The sequence below is a fragment of the Bos javanicus genome, chromosome 5, assembly GCF_032452875.1.
Source record: "Bos javanicus breed banteng chromosome 5, ARS-OSU_banteng_1.0, whole genome shotgun sequence".
In the NCBI taxonomy this organism is placed as follows: domain Eukaryota; kingdom Metazoa; phylum Chordata; class Mammalia; order Artiodactyla; family Bovidae; genus Bos; species Bos javanicus.
In genome coordinates this window covers 42,378,262-42,396,845 of record NC_083872.1, presented here as the reverse complement: position 1 = coordinate 42,396,845, position 18,584 = coordinate 42,378,262, and the positions used below count along the sequence as shown (strand labels likewise).

At 36.1% G+C, this 18,584-nt stretch overlaps 1 protein-coding gene across 12 annotated transcripts in view; it reads right to left on the bottom strand.

The window, feature by feature from the left end:
- Positions 1–8,802: 8,802 nt before the first annotated feature.
- The window catches only part of KIF21A (kinesin family member 21A), a 185,168-nt gene continuing 175,386 nt past the window's right edge, over positions 8,803–18,584 (bottom strand). For all 12 annotated transcript variants that reach the window (XM_061416452.1, XM_061416451.1, XM_061416453.1 and 9 more), the window contains 4 exons: positions 18,182–18,299; positions 16,588–16,758; positions 14,674–14,873; positions 8,803–10,056 (listed from right to left, as the gene is read on the bottom strand). In XM_061416452.1, the coding sequence (XP_061272436.1) occupies positions 9,963–10,056; positions 14,674–14,873; positions 16,588–16,758; positions 18,182–18,299 (583 nt within the window). In that variant the 3' untranslated portion in view covers positions 8,803–9,962. The remainder of the gene's footprint in view (positions 10,057–14,673; positions 14,874–16,587; positions 16,759–18,181; positions 18,300–18,584) is intronic.

Below are 18,584 nucleotides of genomic sequence, written 5' to 3'. Positions count from 1 at the left end.
GAAGATCTTTTTTGTACAGTTTTCTATGTATTCTTGCCATCTCTTCTTAATATCTTCTGCTTCTGTTAGATCCATACCATTTCTGTCCTTTATCGAGCCCATCTTTGCATGAAATGTTCCTTTGGTATCTCTGATTTTCTTGAAGAGATCTCTAGTCTTTCCCATTCAGTTGTTTTCCTCTATTTCTTTGCATTGATTGCTGAAGAAGGCTTTCTTATCTCTTCTTGCTATTCTTTGGAACTCTGCATTCACATGTTTATATCTTTCCTTTTCTCCTTTGCTTTTTGCTTCTCTTCTTTTCACAGCTATTTTTAAGGCCTCCCCAGACAGCCATTTTGCTTTTTTGCATTTCTTTTCCATGGGGATGGTCTTGATCCCTGTCTCCTGTACAATGTCATGAACCTCATTCCATAGTTCATCAGGCACTCTATTTATCAGATCTAGGCCCTTAAATCTATTTCTCACTTCCACTGTATAATCATAAGGGATTTGATTTAGGTCATACCAGAATGATCTAGTGGTTTTCTCTACTTTCCTCAATTTAAGTCTGAATTTGGCAATAAGGAGTTCATGGTCTGAGCCACAGTCAGCTCCTGGTCTTGTTTTTGCTGACTGTATAGAGCTTCTCCATCTTTGGCTGCAAAGAATATAATCAATCTGATTTCGGTGTTGACCATCCAGTGATGTCCATGTATAGAGTCTTCTCTTGTGTTGTTGGAAGAGGGTGTTTGTTATGACCAGTGCATTTTCTTGGTAAAACTCTATTAGTCTTTGCCCTGCTTCATTCTATATTCCAAGGCCAAATTTGCCTGTTACTCCAGGTGTTTCTTGACTTCCTACTTTTGCATTCCAGTCCCCTATAATGAAAAGGACATCTTTTTTGGGTGTTAGTTCTAAAAGGCCTTGTAGGTCTTCATAGAACCGTTCAACTTCAGCTTCTTCAGCGTTACTGGTTGGGGCATAGACTTGGATTACTGTGATATTGAATGGTTTGCCTTGGAAATGAACAGAGATCATTCTGTCACTCAGTCATGTTCAACTCTTTGCAGCCCTATGGACTGCAGCCGATCAAGTTCCTCAGGAGACCCTGGTTCGATTCCTGGGTTTGGAAGATATCCTGAAGTAGGGATAGGCTACCACTCCAGTATTCTTGGGCTTTCCATGTGGCTCAGACAGTAAAGAATCTGCTTGCAATGTGAGTGACCTGGGTTCCATCCCTGCATTGGGAAGATCCCTTGGAGGAGGGCGTGCCAACCCACTCCAGGTATTCTCGCCTGGAGAATCATACATTGTATCTATCTTGATTTAGCCTCAGTCACCTTAATTAATTCATCTTCAAATGGTCTCTACAATAAGAATCCTAAAAAAAATTTACTGTCTGAAAGTGAAATTTTAATGTCTGAATTGAGATATGCTATCAGTGTTAAATTACCCTAGGTTTACAAAAACAGTGAAAAAATAATATAAAATATCTCATCAATTTTTTATTTTGATTATATGCTGAGATAATATTTTGGATTCTGTTCAGTCAGTGGCTCAGTCCTGTCTGACTTTTTGGAACCTCATGAATCGCAGCACTCTAGGCCACCCTGTCCATCACCAACTCCCGGAGTACACCCAAACTCATGTGCATTGAGTCGGTGATGCCATCCAGCTATCTCATCCTCTGCCGTCCCCTTCTCCTCCTGCCCCCAATCCCTCCCAGCATCAGACTTTTCCAATGAGTCAACTCTTCGCATGAGGTGGCCAAAGTATTGGAGTTTCAGCCTCAGCATCAGTCCTTCCAATGAACACACAGGACAGGTCTCTTAGGATGGACTGGTTGGGTCTCCTTGCAGTCCAAGGGACTCTCAAGAGTTTTCTCCAACACCACAGTTCAAAAGCATCAATTCTTCGGTGCTCAGCTTTCTTCACAGTCCAACTCTCACATCCATACATGACCACAGGAAAAACCATAGCCTTGACTAGATGGACCTTTGTTGGCAAAGTAATGTCTCTTCTTTTTAATATGCTCTCTAGTTTGGTCATAACTTTCCTTCAAAGGAGTAAATGTCTTTTAATTTCATGGCTGCAGTCACCATCTATAGTGATTATGGAGCCCCCAAAAATAAAGTCTGACACTGTTTCCCCATCTATTTGCAGTGAAGTGATGGGACCAGATGCTATGATCTTTGTTTTCTGAATGTTGAGCTTTAAGCCAACTTTTTCACTCTCTCCTCTTTCACTTTCATCAAGAGGCTTTTTAGTTCCTCTTCACTTTCTGCCATAAGGATGGTGTCATCTGCATATCTGAGGTTATTGATATTTCTCCCGGCAATCTTGATTCCAGCTTGTGCTTCTTCCAGCCCAGTGTTTCTCATGATGTACTCTGCATATGAGTTAAATAAGCAGGGTGACAATATACAGCCTTGACATACCCCTTTTCCTATTTGGAACCAGTCTGTTGTTCCATGGATAGATTGTGCTAAATAAAATATATTATTAAAAACAATTTTACCAAGACTTCCCTGGTGATCCAGTGGTAAGACTCTGCCTTGCAATGTGGGGGATGGCATGCCACAGTGAAAGATCCTGCATGACACGATGAAGATCCTGCGTGCTGCAACTAAGACCCAACAGAGCCAAATAAATAAATAAATTTGTTTTTTAAAAATTAATTTCACTTATCCTTTTTACTTTATTTTAATGTAGCTGCTAAAAATTTTTAATTATGTTTGTTGCTCACATTGTATTTCTATCAGACAACACTGACTTAGAAGAATTCTCCATAAAATGAATGAGTTGAAACCCTGCTCACATTTCACGTACTTCCTCACCTGACTCTAACCCAGCACGAGACCTCTCCATGCAAAGGTCAGATCTGTATTTGGTCTGTTTCCCATCAGTATCATAGGGTTCTCCTAATATATTTACACTTACAGTTAAGGTTATCATCTGGTATAAGTAGCAAGGCTACAAAAGGGAGAAGATGCCTCAAATAGATTAACTAGCTCTGATAAATGTACCTTGTCATAGTTCCCACAGATACAATAATACAATGTCTAAATTATCTTAGCAGCAGAATTTAATAAGCAAATACTGGGTATTCTCAAATAACAACGTAAATAAGAGAATACACAAACCCAAAATTAATGATAATGTTTGTCCTCTATACAGAGGTGCCGCTGTATCACTCTAGTTATCTTGTGTCATAATCTTTATTCAGCAGCAAAACACCGGCATTCTTTCTTGTGTTAAATAACTACAAAATAGATGTAATTGGTATCTTCTCCTATGGAACTATTTGGTTTTGATAAAATGACAAATTGATAGGAATATATATTCTTTTCTGTGCTGGACAATTTTCAAGAGTATCAAAATTCACAGGTGAATGTCAAGTGTTAACTAGGCAACATTAATAGAGTATGACATTGATAATTTACTTGCATGGTGACATTTTAATATTTTGAAGATTTCATGAATCCAAGTTTTATTGTTTTCAATTCTGAATAGGCTTCTTGTTGTACAAGACAAGATTGTAAATTAAGAAATTATTTACAATTTTTTGTTTAATCAGAGTGTTTTCCTTACTTCCCAGTGGCACAGATACTATATGACTTTGTGTTTGTATCATCATTCGTGCAGATTATAGTAGGAAAATCCTATAAGAGAAGGAAGTCTCAACTCAACTCCGGAGATATGGAAGTGACCCTTGACTAAGGATCCTAACTCTCTAAGCCAGACAGCTGAGAAACTTAATTTCATCAGATGTATCATCAGTAATTTCTCTGATTAAGTTTCCTCTTGTCCCAGGTAGTTTGATCTCTGTCTTGGTTCTATTCACAGTATCCTCTTGCCCACAGTTTAACAAAAATTTTGATCATGACCCACTGTGAGAAATACCTTTAACATGTCACCTGGACTCAGAGGCAAAAAACCAAATACATACTTCACCAGAAATATTACCCTTACCAATAAAGATGTTCTCATGTTTTCTAAACTACTATTTATTATCCATTAAAAAAATAGTAAATTGGTTTCAAGCCACTGAACTTATTTCAGAATACACTAAGTGTTGGGACTCACTGTTAGAAAAACACAACCTTAGTTTCTTTTGAACATGGGAGGAAGAGAGCTCTCCAAAGAATATTTTTTAAAAAACACCTTGTTCAGTCTTTGATACTATAGTCAATCTTTTCAATCAATGAAAATTTAAAATTTACATTATAACCTCATGATATGGCAACTATTTTTCAGATATATCTGAAAATTTAAATGAGTTTTTTTCTAAAGCTGCAAAGAAAGGAAATCAATCACATTAAAGTGAAGGGTAAATAACAGGGAAGGAACACAGCCCCACCCATCAACAGAAAATTAGATTAAAGATTTACTGAACACGGCCCTGCCCATCAGAACAAGACCCAATATCCCCCTCAATTAGTCTCTCCCATCAGAAAGCTTCCATAAGCCTCATCCTTCTCCATCAGAGTGAAAACCACAATCACAGGAAACTAACCAATCAGATCACATGGACCACAGCCTTGTCTAACTCAATGAAACTACGAGCCATGCCATGTAGGGCCACTCAAGACCCTCTGGACTGTAGCCCTCTGGTCTCCTCTGTCCATGGGATTCTCCAGGCAAGAATACTGGAGTGGATTGCCATTTCCGTCTCCAGGGGACCTTCCTGACCCGGGGATGGAACCAGTGTCTCTTATGTCTCCTGCACTGGCAGGCAGATTCTTTACCACTTGCACCACTGGTGGGGTTGGCTGGCAATGGGGAAAGTCTCTTCAATAAATGGTGCTGGGAAAACTGGACTGCTACATGCAAAAGAATCAAACTGGACTACTCTCTCACACCATGCACAAAAATAAATTCAGAATGAAATGAGACTTAAATGTAAGGCCTGAAAGTATAAAACTTCTAGAAGAAAACAGGAAGTATATTTTTGACATCAATGTTGGATGTTTCCTCAGACAAGGGAAGCAAAAACTAAAATTAAAAAATGGGAACACATCGAACAAAAAATGTTTTTCATAGCAAAGGGAACTATCAACAAAATGAAAAGACCTCTTACTGAATGGGAGAAGATATTTACAAACAGTATATATGATAAAGAGTTGATATCCAAAAAATACAAAAATTTTATACCATTCAATATCACAAAAACAATTAATAAATGGGTAAAGGATCTTATAGACATTTTTGTGACAAAGAAATACAGATGGCCAACGGGCACATGAAAAGATACTCAGCATCAATGATCATCAAATAAATGTAAAGTAAAATCTGCAATATGAGATCTCACACCTGTCAGAATGGCTATTATCAAACAGATAACAAGTAGAAAGTGTTGGTTGGTGAGGATGTGGCAAAAAGGGAATGCTTGGTCATAATGTAAACTGATGTAGCCACTATGGAAAATAGTATGGAAGGTGCTCAAAAAATTAAAAATAAGACTACCATATCATGCCACAATTCCGTTGGGTACTTATCCAGATAATGAAAATATTAACTGGAAAATTTATATGCCCACTGGTGTTCATTGCAGCACTATATACAGTAACCAAGATATGAGAGCAACTGTAGTGCCCCTTGATAAATGAATGAGTAAAGAAGACATGGCATATGTGTGTGTACACATACACTCGCCACATAAAACCATGCCACTTGGAAGAACTTCAGCGGGCCTGGAAGGCATTATGCTAAGAGAAATAAGTCAAACAGAGAAAGACAAGTACTGTATGATTTTGCTTATATGGGATACCTAAAAAACAAAACAAATGAACAAGCAAAACAAATCAGAAACAGTTGCAGGTATATAGAACAAAAATGCAGTTGCCAGAGGGCAGGTGGGTCAGGGAGGAAAGAAATAGGTGATGGAGATATAAGGGGTATAATCTTCCAATTTCGCATTAATTTCAAATAATAATATTTCAAATTAATTTGAAATTAATATTTCAAATAATAATGGGGGGATATAGTAAATAATTATGTAATATCTTAGTATGATGACAGATTGCAACTAGACATATCGTGGTGATCATTCTGAAGTGTATAGAACTATGCAATCACTATACTGTGTAACAGGAACTAGTACAGTATTGTAGGGGCTTCCCTGGTGGTGCTAGTGGTAAAGAACCCGCCTGTCAAGCAGGATATTTAGGAGACTAAGGTTTGATCTCTGGGTCTGGAAGATATCCTGGAGGAGGGCATGGCAACCCACTCCAATATTCTTGCCTGGAGAATTCCATGGACGGAGGGGCCTGACAGACTCTACAGTCCACGGGGTCACAAAGAGCTGGACATGACTGATGCGACTTAGCATGCACACACCCATAGTGTTGTAGGTCATTATATTCCCCACGAAACAAACAATAGAAAAGAGATCAGATTTGTGATTATTAGAGGTGGGGTTAGGGAGACGGGGAATTGGATAAAGTTTGTACAAAATATACAAACTTCCACTTATGAGATAAATAAGGACTAGGGATGTAATATACAACAGATAGTTAAAACTGCTATATGCTATGTATGAAAATTGTTCAGAGAGCAAATCCTGAGTTCTCATCACAAGGAAAACATTTTTTTTCTGTTTATTTAATTTTGTATATATATGAGATTATGAATGATGTTCATTAAACTGTCATAACCACTCCATGATATATAAAACTCAAATCATTATGCTTACATCTTAAACTTACACAGTGCTAAATGTCAATTATATGTCAGTTAAATTGCAAGAATTAAAAAAAAATGGTAACTACTAGATCCAGACTTAGGCTCCTTTATGTGTTTATACTCAGCTTTCACTTTCCTTTTGGCCTTCATGTATGTATGGAGGAGGCAAGTGCAAAAGTTACACACTGTTCAAGTGCACATCTGCAGACTTTTTAGCGTCTTAGTGGAGATGACAGAAAGCAAGTGCAGCAACAGTGTCCTGCCCAGTGGCTTCCATGCCACCATGTGGGATCCAGAGACAACATAAAATCTGTATTAAATAAAATTCTGATCAAAAATTTCAATTATTCACAGAACATTTGGGTACTAGTCATAGATAAAATTTTAATATGCCATCTCATCCAAATCTTTCCATTCAAACAGCTATTTTTATCACATTTTTAAAAAAGGTGTGTGAAAGAAAATATTGTGGTACTTAAAATTTTGAATTTTTAATGAAAAATTACATGAAGCCAGGGGTTCCTGAGCTTATCCCCTTCACATCAAAGGGCACTAGGCCACAGGCACCCCTTGTTCAAATTAGAAAAAGATGCCTTTCTTAACATAGTTTTTCTTCCATATGCTGAAATTATCATTGTATTCTTTTACTTTTAATAACAAGTGACTTAATGTCATCTAAGCTTTTAACAAATGTATAATTTGATCATGTCTAAAAGTGAATGGTATCTCTTTAGTTGTGCAGTGCACAATCTGTGCAACCATGTTTGGTAGCCCTGAGACACGCCCTCTGTGCAGAAAACCTTTTCTTGAGCATATTTTTTTAAAGCTCTATGTAACTTTATGTGTAGCTATATGTGTTATTGGTTGGACTGCTTTAACAAAGGATCTTAAAATTCAGTGACTCTAAAAAGATATGTTATCTTTCTCTGATATAACAGTTTAGCAAATTATAGCCTATGAACCAAATTTGGTGCCCAGCCTCTTTTTGCATGGTCCACAAGCTAAGAATTTTACATATTTAAATGACTGATAAGGAAACAAATAATAAAAAATCAAATGTATGACAGGAGAAACATATGACCTACAAAACCTGAAATATTTATTATCTGGTCTTTTACAGAAAAAAATTTGCTGACCCCTAGCATAAAGGCTGTTGGATGCTCCAAAGAAGAAAGAAGCTCTGTGCCACAAGGTCACTCCTCAGATTTATTCTATCATATTGTTCTACTATTCCTCACCCAGGATGTCATCTTCATCTATATGGTCAAGGTTGGTACATTACCACTATTTCCACATCCTACTCATTGCAAAGGGTACAGTTAAAGTAAATGTCAAGGACTTCGTTTTTAAAAATAAGACCAGACATTTCATGTATCACACCCCCTTGAATCACATGGCCAGAAACATGGCATATTGCCATGGTGAACTACAAGGTTAGGGGCAAATGTAATCTGTCTGCCCAGCCATGTGCTCAGCAAAAATCCTCAGACTTCTATTAGTAAAAAGTAAGAGAGGCAATAACTGGTAGTGGGTAACTATCCATTAAATTGGACATCATTTAACACCTGAACCACCATCACCATATCCCTCTACACTCCCAGCTCACCTCCTGCAATACCTGCCTTCCATTTCCTCTGCAAGTAACCAAGGTTGCTATTATCCTAATCATTATGGGAATATTTTTTATTTGTTTAATCATCTATGTTCAAATCCCTGAACTATATAGTTTAATTCCTTTAAATAGTAAGTTTCTTGGTTCCTCCAAGATTAGGTTATGGTTTACACTTTTCAAGAATATTTCACATCTTGTGTGTGTTAGTCATTCAATCATCTCTGACACTTTGTGACCCCATGGACTGTAGCTCATGAGGCTCCTCTGTCCATGGAATTCTCCAGGCAAGAATACTAGAGTGGGTAACCATTCCCTTCTCCAGGGGATCTTCCTGACCTAAGGATCAAACCCGAGTCTCCTGTACTTCAGGCGGATTCTCTGATAGTGAGCAAAAAAAAAAAAAAAAGGAATGCATATGTAATGCTGGATAACAAAAAGATGCCTTTCTTTAAATCACACAGATAAAGTAAACTTTTACAAACACTGCCGATTTTCATACTATTGGGAAAAGAAAAAAAGAATAAAAATTATTCATAGCAACATGTTTATTTAAGCCCTAGCAAAGCTTTCATTTACAAGCAAATATTTTGGGAGGAAAAGATCACAAGACAGTATTTTCAAGTGTCATGTCACTCACATAAAAATTAAACTTGAGGAATTTACAAATTAATATTCTGAGCAGGCATAAATTATACATCCTTTTGCAAAATCCAATCTACAGCATTTAAAATTCATAGTTACAACATAAGACATTTTCTCTTTACAGTCTACCTATTTACATAGCTTTTCCCACTGCAGATGATACAGTTCTCATCATAGCTACTAAGGTTTGCAAACACAGTATAATTAAAATATATTTAGCAGCATATAAAAATTAGACTAAAAGGGAAAGAAATACTACTATTAAATAAAAATGAAATTAAAAGGTGGATAATAGAAACAACTCCATAGGAAAATAGATCAAAATATATTTCTGTTAGGACATCAAAAATGTTTCCCATCACAGAATGTATGCACAGCACTAATAAAATAATTTAACAGCATTTTAGTCCTGCGCACACAAATAGCACTGCAAAACTTTGGTCAATACAAGTAAATGTCAACATCCAACACAATCCGTTTAACATTCTTTGTTAGTAGATTAAAGTCAAATCCATTTTATGAAAAATTACCATCAATAATATTCTCACATCTTTTTCATTACATTAAAAGAGCTTTTAAATTTGCGAACCCTCTGTAGACTGACATAAATACCAGACAAACCAATGTTTGACTAACATTCCCATATGCTTTAAATATGTAAATCAGCTGAACAGACCACATGAATGAGATAACAGTGGGTGGCATTGTATTCTAAGTGTATTTTCTGTCACAAAAGCAGACATTTTGCATTTCAGATAATTTGAAGATTTTTTTTATAGATAGGAACAAAAATCCAGCCACGATCAAAGTGTGAATCAATCAGTGTATCAACTATAGGTTATATATGCATTGGTAGATATTGACATTTAGCACATAGACGACACACTTTTATTATAATACCATTTATATTCAGTAGTTGGATTCATATATATTTTCCAGTTAACTCCATTCACAAGTTTTTGCCTAATAAATGCAGGACAACATTTTCCATAAAGAAGATAAAGTATTATCACAGTATTCAGTTTCTGACTATCTTCATTCATGTTTAATTACTGGCAATGTCTTCCCCCAAATCTCCTGTGTCAGAGATTTGACCATCTTGCAAATTTCGAGTCTTCCAAATTCTCACAGTTCGATCACTACAAAATAATAAATTAAAATGAACATGTGAAAACAGGTGGAAAGATACAGTTCTTAGAAATACTTATCAAGAAACATTTACAGAAAAGGTCTTTAATAGATATAGATAAAAATATACATTTTCCCATAGGTATATCAAATAGGTACCCATATAATGAAATTAAAAATAGCTTATCTTATCAAAGGGTTACTATGTGCCAGGTATTGCTACTTGTTCCCCTCACACACATTGGTGCATTTTATTCTCTTTACCTACCATAAGATATAGATAATGCCATTATACTCTATTTATGATGAGCAAATTGGGGTCCAAAGAAGTTAACTAATTTTCCCGAGATCAAGCTTCCCTGGTGGTCCAGTAGTTAAGACTTCACCCTTCCACTGTGTATGCTGCACAGTGCAGCCAAAAAAAAAAAAAATCTGCCCAAGATCACAAAGTGACAGCACCAAGATTTGAAACCAGGCAGATTGGCTCCAAGGCCCCATCTCTTAAAGCTATACTGATATAGTCAGTATATATGGTCAGAGGTCTTCAAGCATAAGAGCCCAGAGTAAGATCACAGTGAGGAGGCCAGGGCAGGGATTCCAGAGAGTTGGTGAATCTGTCAATACTCAGGAAGAATTATGTTCAGGTGAAATCAGCATAAGCCCACAGAAAAAGCAGGCAGCTACTAGGAATTAGACAAAAACTCTACCTGTCATAGAACATAGACGATTCAATGCATTTCTGAGAAAACTTACTTTTATTCACCTAACATGTAGGTTCTGGGTACTAGTCATTAGACAGTTACATTTCTCCTGGCTCTAGAAAGACAGTGTTGCTTTTTTCCAATTTCTTAATAAACCGAAAGCCAAAAGAAAGAATTGCCATGAAACTGTATAGTTTAAAAGCATTTCAAAGATTATGTAGCATATTTTGAGGATATAGAAAGTTTAGTGACTTGTCATTGTAACATTACAGAAGACAGAGTTGAGCCTAGAATCCAGGCTTTCTAGTTTGTAATCAATAATCTCCTCACCCCTAATTCTTAACACATGGGGGGAAAAATCACATTTTTTTCTACTTTTCAAATCTACATGAGATGATGGATATTAACTAAGCTTACCACAGTAATCATTTCATTATATGTGTAAGTCAAGTCATTCTACTGTTATACCTTAAACAGGGTTATATGTCAATTATCTCTCAATAAAACTGGGGGAAATAATAATCTTTCACCAGCCCACACAGCACAGATAATTGAAAACAGCAAGGGGATATGTTCACTTGTCCACCCATTTATCCATTCCATTTATTCATTCAACCATCCATTCAACAAATGTTTATTGGGAACTTGCAGTGTCCCAGGCATAATTCTAGGTGTTTGGGATCAATTAAAAATAAAAAATAACAGAATCCTATGCCTTTGTAGATCATATATTCTAGCGAAAGGAGACAGACAATAAAACACGATAAAAATTATATAGTTTATTAGAAAGTAATAAATGTGACAGAAAAATTAAAGAGTACGGCAAAGGGGATCAAGATCAAGAGTGGTAGGTGATAGGAGAGATTACAATTTTAAATAAAATCACAGGGTTATTCTTACTGAGAAAGAAAAATGTTAGAAGATCAGGATCTCTGAAGGCACTTTGGGCAAATGTCTTAAGGCTGGAATAAGCCTGATATGTTCAAGACCAGCAAAGATATTATCAATGCTGTAAGAGAAGGAACATGCCAGAGGGTATTAGAAGGTTAAGATGAGAGATGACAAATGCTCAAGCAGTTTAGATCAAGTACAGCCTCTACTTTTGATAAAATGGATGACCAGTACAAGTTTTTGAGCAGAGAAAGAACAAGATGATCATAATTTTTAAAAATTACTCTGGTGTCTGTGTTGAGAACAGACTACATATGGGCAAGGGACCTTGTTTGTTTAGGAGTCTATTGTAGTAATCCAAGAGCTGATGGTAACTAGGGTCAGTGAGGTAACAAAAGGCAGGGTGAGAAGTAGTCAGATTCTAGATATAATGTAAAGGTAGAATACCAACATAGTTTGCTTACGAATTGGATATGGAGTATGAAAGAAAGGGAGGAATGAAGGTTTCTGTACTGAGCAACAGAAATAAAAGAGAAGCCATCAGCTGACATGGAGAAGGACATAGGATGAGCAGGTTTCTCAGGAAGGCTGGGGGTTCAGTTTTAGACATACAAAATCTAAGACGAGCAAACCTCCACTACTACTCATGACAGAGTAACCTGTGCCAGGTTAACACTTCTGTGAGTTAACACAATGTGAAAACTTGACAAAATACATGGAACAACTATTTTCAGAACCTGGGGGATGGGTACTTTAGGCCTGTAATTCCTGAGAAAAGGGAAACAAGAGAAGGTGAGCTCTGTGACAGCCCTGGCTTGCAGTCTGGAAGCTCTTGCCGCACTGCAGCAAGGAAGAGGGGAAATAAACAGAAGACCACAGAATCAGAGTTGAAAAGACAGTAATAAAAATCTGGGAAGTGTGAAATAGCTGTAATTTGTAAAACCAAATAGAGAAGAGGGGAGAGCTACGCTAAAAGGACTATGGAGTTATAGGGAAAAACATTCCATCAATCTACATACATAGGGGTCCCCTAACGTCTTTGACTGAAGGCTAAGCTGCACATGAGTAGAGTCAGATATACGGCCAGACCAAAACACAGCTGTGAGAGTCAAGTTCTGACCAGTAAAGTAGAGAATAGCATCAAACATTCAAGACATTCAGTAAAAACACAAGAGTTGAAGTCTCAAAAAGATGAGCTGAACCACAAGTAACTTACATAACTTTAAGTAAAACCCACTGTCTTTAAAGGAATAAAACAGAATCCAGATACTCAAAACACAACACAACAGTGTTCGGCATTCAATAAAATATTATATGACATAAAATCAGAAAAAATAAGACCTATATCATAAGAAAAATCAATCAATGCAACAGATCCAGAAATCATATATGACAGAATTACTTACACATGGACTGTGAATTATAAAGTACCTCAGTTTTCCCACCTATAAAATAGGAATTACAATAATACTCACTTTCTAGAGTTATTATGAAGACTAAATGAGTTAATGCCTAAAAACACTTAGAACAATGTCTGGTAGATACTAAGCCCTATATAAAGGTTTGTTAGGTAATGAATAAGTAGAACTAATTTGAAGATAGGCCTTCTGATTTTCTTGGTTATTTTCCTGATTTTATGTTACATGGTAAATACATCTGTATCTGATGCACTGTGGGTAAACTGAGGACATTTTCAGTTTCTTAAAAATAAAACTGTATCATTACATCATACCTCAGTGATCAGACCTCAGTGAGTCATAATAATTTTATAGTGTCCCATGGCTATGAGGGGTATTATTTCCCATAAATTGTCAAGGACAAACAAGTTTGTAAGGGAATAAACAAAAGTGATGAAACTAAGAAAGTAATGTATCTCGGAAATAGCATTAATGAAGCATTTAAGGTAAGCATCTTAGAAAAACACAAATGTATTTAGAGATGTATTTGATGTATTTTAGAGATGACAGAAAGTAAATTTAAATGAGATGAGGGATTCAGTGGAAACAGCACAAATAAAAAGAGACACCACAGAAATTTAGCAGAAGTTTCAAAATAAAATCAGGGTAATTGTGTATTTAGGACAGATGAATCAAGAAATGGCTCAATAAATTAAGTAACACAATTGGTACACAAATGACATAAGGAGATTTTCATGAGAAATTACATTTTATTTGAATGAGATGAACGCCTCACATTATAGTACGTATGATTTCCTTTCCAAAAGTACTTACACATAATGTATTATGATATAATACATATTATGTCATTTTTATGGTCACATCTCTACACCTTCTTCAAGCATCTTCCTAAATGCCACTTTCTTAGTATGATTTTCATTGTCCACTCTGTTGTGCAACCCCTGTTCCCTAGTGATGCTCTCATCTCCCTTCCCTGCTTGCTTTTTCTCCATAGTATCTCTTACCATGTAACATATTTTACTTATTCATTTTTTCTTCTCAGAATGAAATTAGGATTTATATGTGTTTTGTTCAATTCTCTATTCCCAAGATTTTGAAATTAGTGCCTGGCACACAGGAGATTCATAATGAATGAGCAAATGAGCAAATAAATTAATCAATTCAGCCATTCTAAGAGGGAGGGGGTATATATTATTACTATGTAACTTAGATTTTAAAGGAGGCGGAAGAGGCATAAAAGAGTTTTTTTTTTTTTTTAATGATTTGGTCTAAATGTGAAGAATGAGGCCAGTTTGATGCCTTTTCTGGAAAGACAATTTAGAAATTAATCACTTCTGAATGATTTAAAAAAAAAATTAAAACTGCTACAGGAAGATCTGGTAGCAGACTTCCTAGTCTAAGCAGAGAGCTGATATAGCAGTAACACTATTATCATATAACCTGGGGAGCCCAAACTCAGTGACCACAGTGCATCTCATAAAATATAAATAAAACATCATAAATAGACATTGGAATAGCTGTAATAAAAGAAAGATTTCATATGTTCTACATTTCCAAATATTTACAACCTATAGTATTTATTAAATCTGAACACAAGTAACCAATAGGAAAAACTTACTCAGCTGCAGTAAAAATGTGGGTGGAATTAACACATATGGCATTGATAGGACTCTCATGACCCTTCATCTCTCCAACTGGCACAAAGGTATCTATGTTCCAGAGTTTCAAAATGCCCCCTCTGCAGCCACTGAGCAAAACTGGGTGGCCTGGTACCACTTCCAGGGCACAGACCCAATCCTTATGTGCATTTGGAACTTGCTGAAAGAAAAAAGAAAAATTAGCAACTTAAGGGAAGCCTTTCAAACTGACATTTTCACACCAAAATAAGTTACCAAAGTTTTTATTGACAAATTCAAATTTTGGAACACTGAATTGGTCTGGAAACCATAAAAATTATTTTCTATTAAGTAACTCTTAATGAGTTAAACAGATAAATCTGTAATTTGCTCCTCAATTTAATTCACTAGTTGTCATCAGTGTTATCAGTATTAAAGGCCTACAATGTTAAAAAATCTATAGACTCTAAAATACATGGAAAGTATACTGAATTTTTCAAACATCACTTCCTTGTCAAAGGAGTAAATATCTCACCTTTCTAGAAAATGTATCTCACACAACAAGTTTGAAAACTACACCTGGTATGTAGACTATAGGGACTGTCTCCTAAAATCACTGCCTTAGATTTTGGAAGAGAACATAGAGGCCTAAAGCTTTTTGAAGATGGCTGGAGCTAACCTACATGTTTCACAATGTGTATATGGGCTTCCCTGGTAGCTCAGTGGTAAAGAATCCATATGCCAATCCAGGAGACTCAGGTTTGATTCCTGGGTTAGGGAGACCCTCTGGAGAAGGAAATGGCAACCCACTCCAGTATTCTTGCCTGGGAAATCCCATGGACAGAGAAGCCTGGCAGGCTTTAGTCCACAGGGTTGCAAAAGAGTCAGACACAACTTAGCACAACAACAACAACAAGCAATAATTATAAGCTCGGACTATATGACCACATTTTATGCATATATATATTCATATATATAATATAAAAGACATCCTAGAATGTATATCTATAAAAGAAAAGCTTTTGAGTGCAATATATGTGCCTGTTGCCAGTTTTTTCTATTAACAGTCATGCTACTTATTCATTTTTTTTTTTCACCTGATTGTAAGCAGGAAAGTGTGAGCAATTGCAATACCTACATACACACTCATACATGTATAAGAAAAAGCCTGAAATTGAGAACAATTCCTCTGGGAATTGGGAAAAGCTACTGATATTTAATTATACTGACAAAACACTTCAACCCAACTATCATTCTATAGGAAATGAGAGAACCACCATTCTTGGATGTATGAAAATGAGATGAAGAATTATTTAGACTGCTTTGACCTTAGCAAAACTTGGTACTCTGTGGAATATGTGTGAAAGTATTGAAATTATTAGTTGCTCAGTCATGTCTGACTCTTTGCAATCCCATGGACAGTAGCCCACCAGGCTCCTCCATCCATGGAATTCTTCAGGCAAGAATACTGGTGTGGGTTGCCATTCCCTTCTCCAGGGGATCTTCACAACCCAGGGATCAAACTTGGATCTCCTGCATTGCAGGCAGATTCTTTACCATCTGAGCCACCAGGGAAGCTCTTGGAATATGTGTACATAAAAACAAAACAAAATGAGAAACTGAGTTCTTCACTCCAAGCCTGTATTTAGTAAACACATGCACAGGGTAATCCCAGAGCATCCAATTCTTATCAGAGTCTATTCTTCTCTTATCTACGAGATATCATTAAATGTCTAATGTTGCCGTTATCATAATTAGTAACTCTGGTAGGTGATAATGAAACACTTTTTAAGAGAAAGCCCTGATTGATACCATCACTAAATGATGAAAATCTACATAGAGACTCTTTGTGTTCTTATTAGAATACTGATGACTTTGAAGTACCCACTCCATCCCATGAAAAGGTTTTGAATTACCTGTAGAAGATCTTTTTGAGCTAAATCCCATTTCTTGATTCCATTATCTCTGGACCCACTAAATAGGTTATCCCCATGTATGGTTAATGCTTCAATGCCATCATAATGAGGGGGCTCAAAATTGTGGGTGGGAGTCACAGTTCCAAGAGCCCCTTCAGTTACATCAAACATCTAAATAAAAGCAAAATGAAAGTAGTCATCCTCTTTAACTTACAAATAAGCACCTTAGGTATTCATTCATAGAAACATGTACACATGTATATTAACTGAATGTGACTTGTTATAAATATTTTACTAACAAAAATATTAATAAAAATGACTTCCTTTGAGTGACTCAGGATGAACCTGAGCCCTCATTTTCACATGTCACATGCTTACATGTTTGTAAGCTCTTAAGAAAGACAACCAATTTTTTCATGTGTAAGTGTACAAATGATATGTTAAATAATAAAAATGTTACATATAACAATCCCGTTGAAACTCAAATAAATGATATGATTGTTATTTAAACACAACCAGGCAGCTCTGCAATCTTGGTGGTCATCACAAATTCTCCAAAGCTGCTATTCAATTTCACTTCCTTCAGTTGCCCTCATTTCTCTTAACTACTGAACTTGTGAGTTCCTAAAAAGTCTAGTATAACCAAAAATAGACTTTCTGGACCACCCCTTCCCCTCACAGTTACAAAAGTTTCCTTTTATTCTCAAGCATTCTCTTATCCTTCCCTTCTTTCCAAGATACTAAAGTGTACTTACTTTTTCTCAAGGTTCACATCTTTGATCTGATCTGATTCTTTTTTGATCTGATTCACCAATCACTACTTCACTCTTCACACTTTCCCTCTCCATTAAGCCCATTTTCTAACCATATCAACATGCTCAAGTCTACCAATACAAAATCCTCTTGCATTAACCATTCTATTTTCAAGTCATTAACCCACTTCTCATCTCGTAACAAAAGTTTCTAAAAAAAGATTACTTACACTCTTTCTGTCTCTCTTTATTACTATATTTTCTTTTTGTTCCTGTTGGTCCTTACAGGATTCCCCAAGGCTGAGTCATATCAACCTCTCTCCTTTGGCCATGTCAACTACTCCTTAAACATCTGCTTCTATTTGAATGGTTCTGAAACATATGTGTCTACTCATAACTTATCATGGACTTTGTACTTGCCTTTCAAATGGCATATTGGCTTACATGAAGAGGTCCTCTACTAGTATTTCAAATTTAACATCTCCAGAATCAAACTTTTCATCTCTCCTCATCTTATCTGCTACTGGCATAAAACAAACATGAAGACCATAACATGCTCAGTATAAAAGATGGTGACAACGAGATTTAAGCATTAGTTGGATGACTGAGGTAAAAAAAGTCTTTAAAATCCCTCCCAACATATCCTCTATGAAAAAGTGAGAATACATTTTTAATAAGACAACAAAATCAGGAACTGAGTGAGGAAAAGATCAGGAAGAAAAAGTAAAGTCTAGAAATGAGAAAAAAGGACTGATTAAGAGAAAAGCATCCTATGTACATCTGAGTACTTCAAACTTATCATTTAATAGGAGAATATAATTCAATAGCCTTATTATACACACTTTGATGTAATGATCCTTGGAGCCAGTGATGATTAGATCTTGTCCATTAGAAATCCGGTCTACAGTAAGACACATAACAGGGCCTAGATGTCCTGTTAACTTTCCTGTGGACTGAAACCTTTAAAAAGAAAGAAAAATAATTTTGTTTGAAAATATTTCTTAGTATGCTGAGGCTAAGTGTTTGCTAAAACTGTTTTTTTTTGATTTAACTCCATCTCTATGAAACGCTCCTCAAATTAAGAGTCAAAAAATAGCCAAACTAATTGATTCTCTGATGGAAGTTTAGGAATCCTAAATAAGTTATTCCAAAGTAACTGATGTCATTCAGATAGTAAAAAAAGCCTCAAAAGTCCAAAAACTTGCCTAGGGCTAATTTTAACTCCAACCTAAGTCCAGATAAACC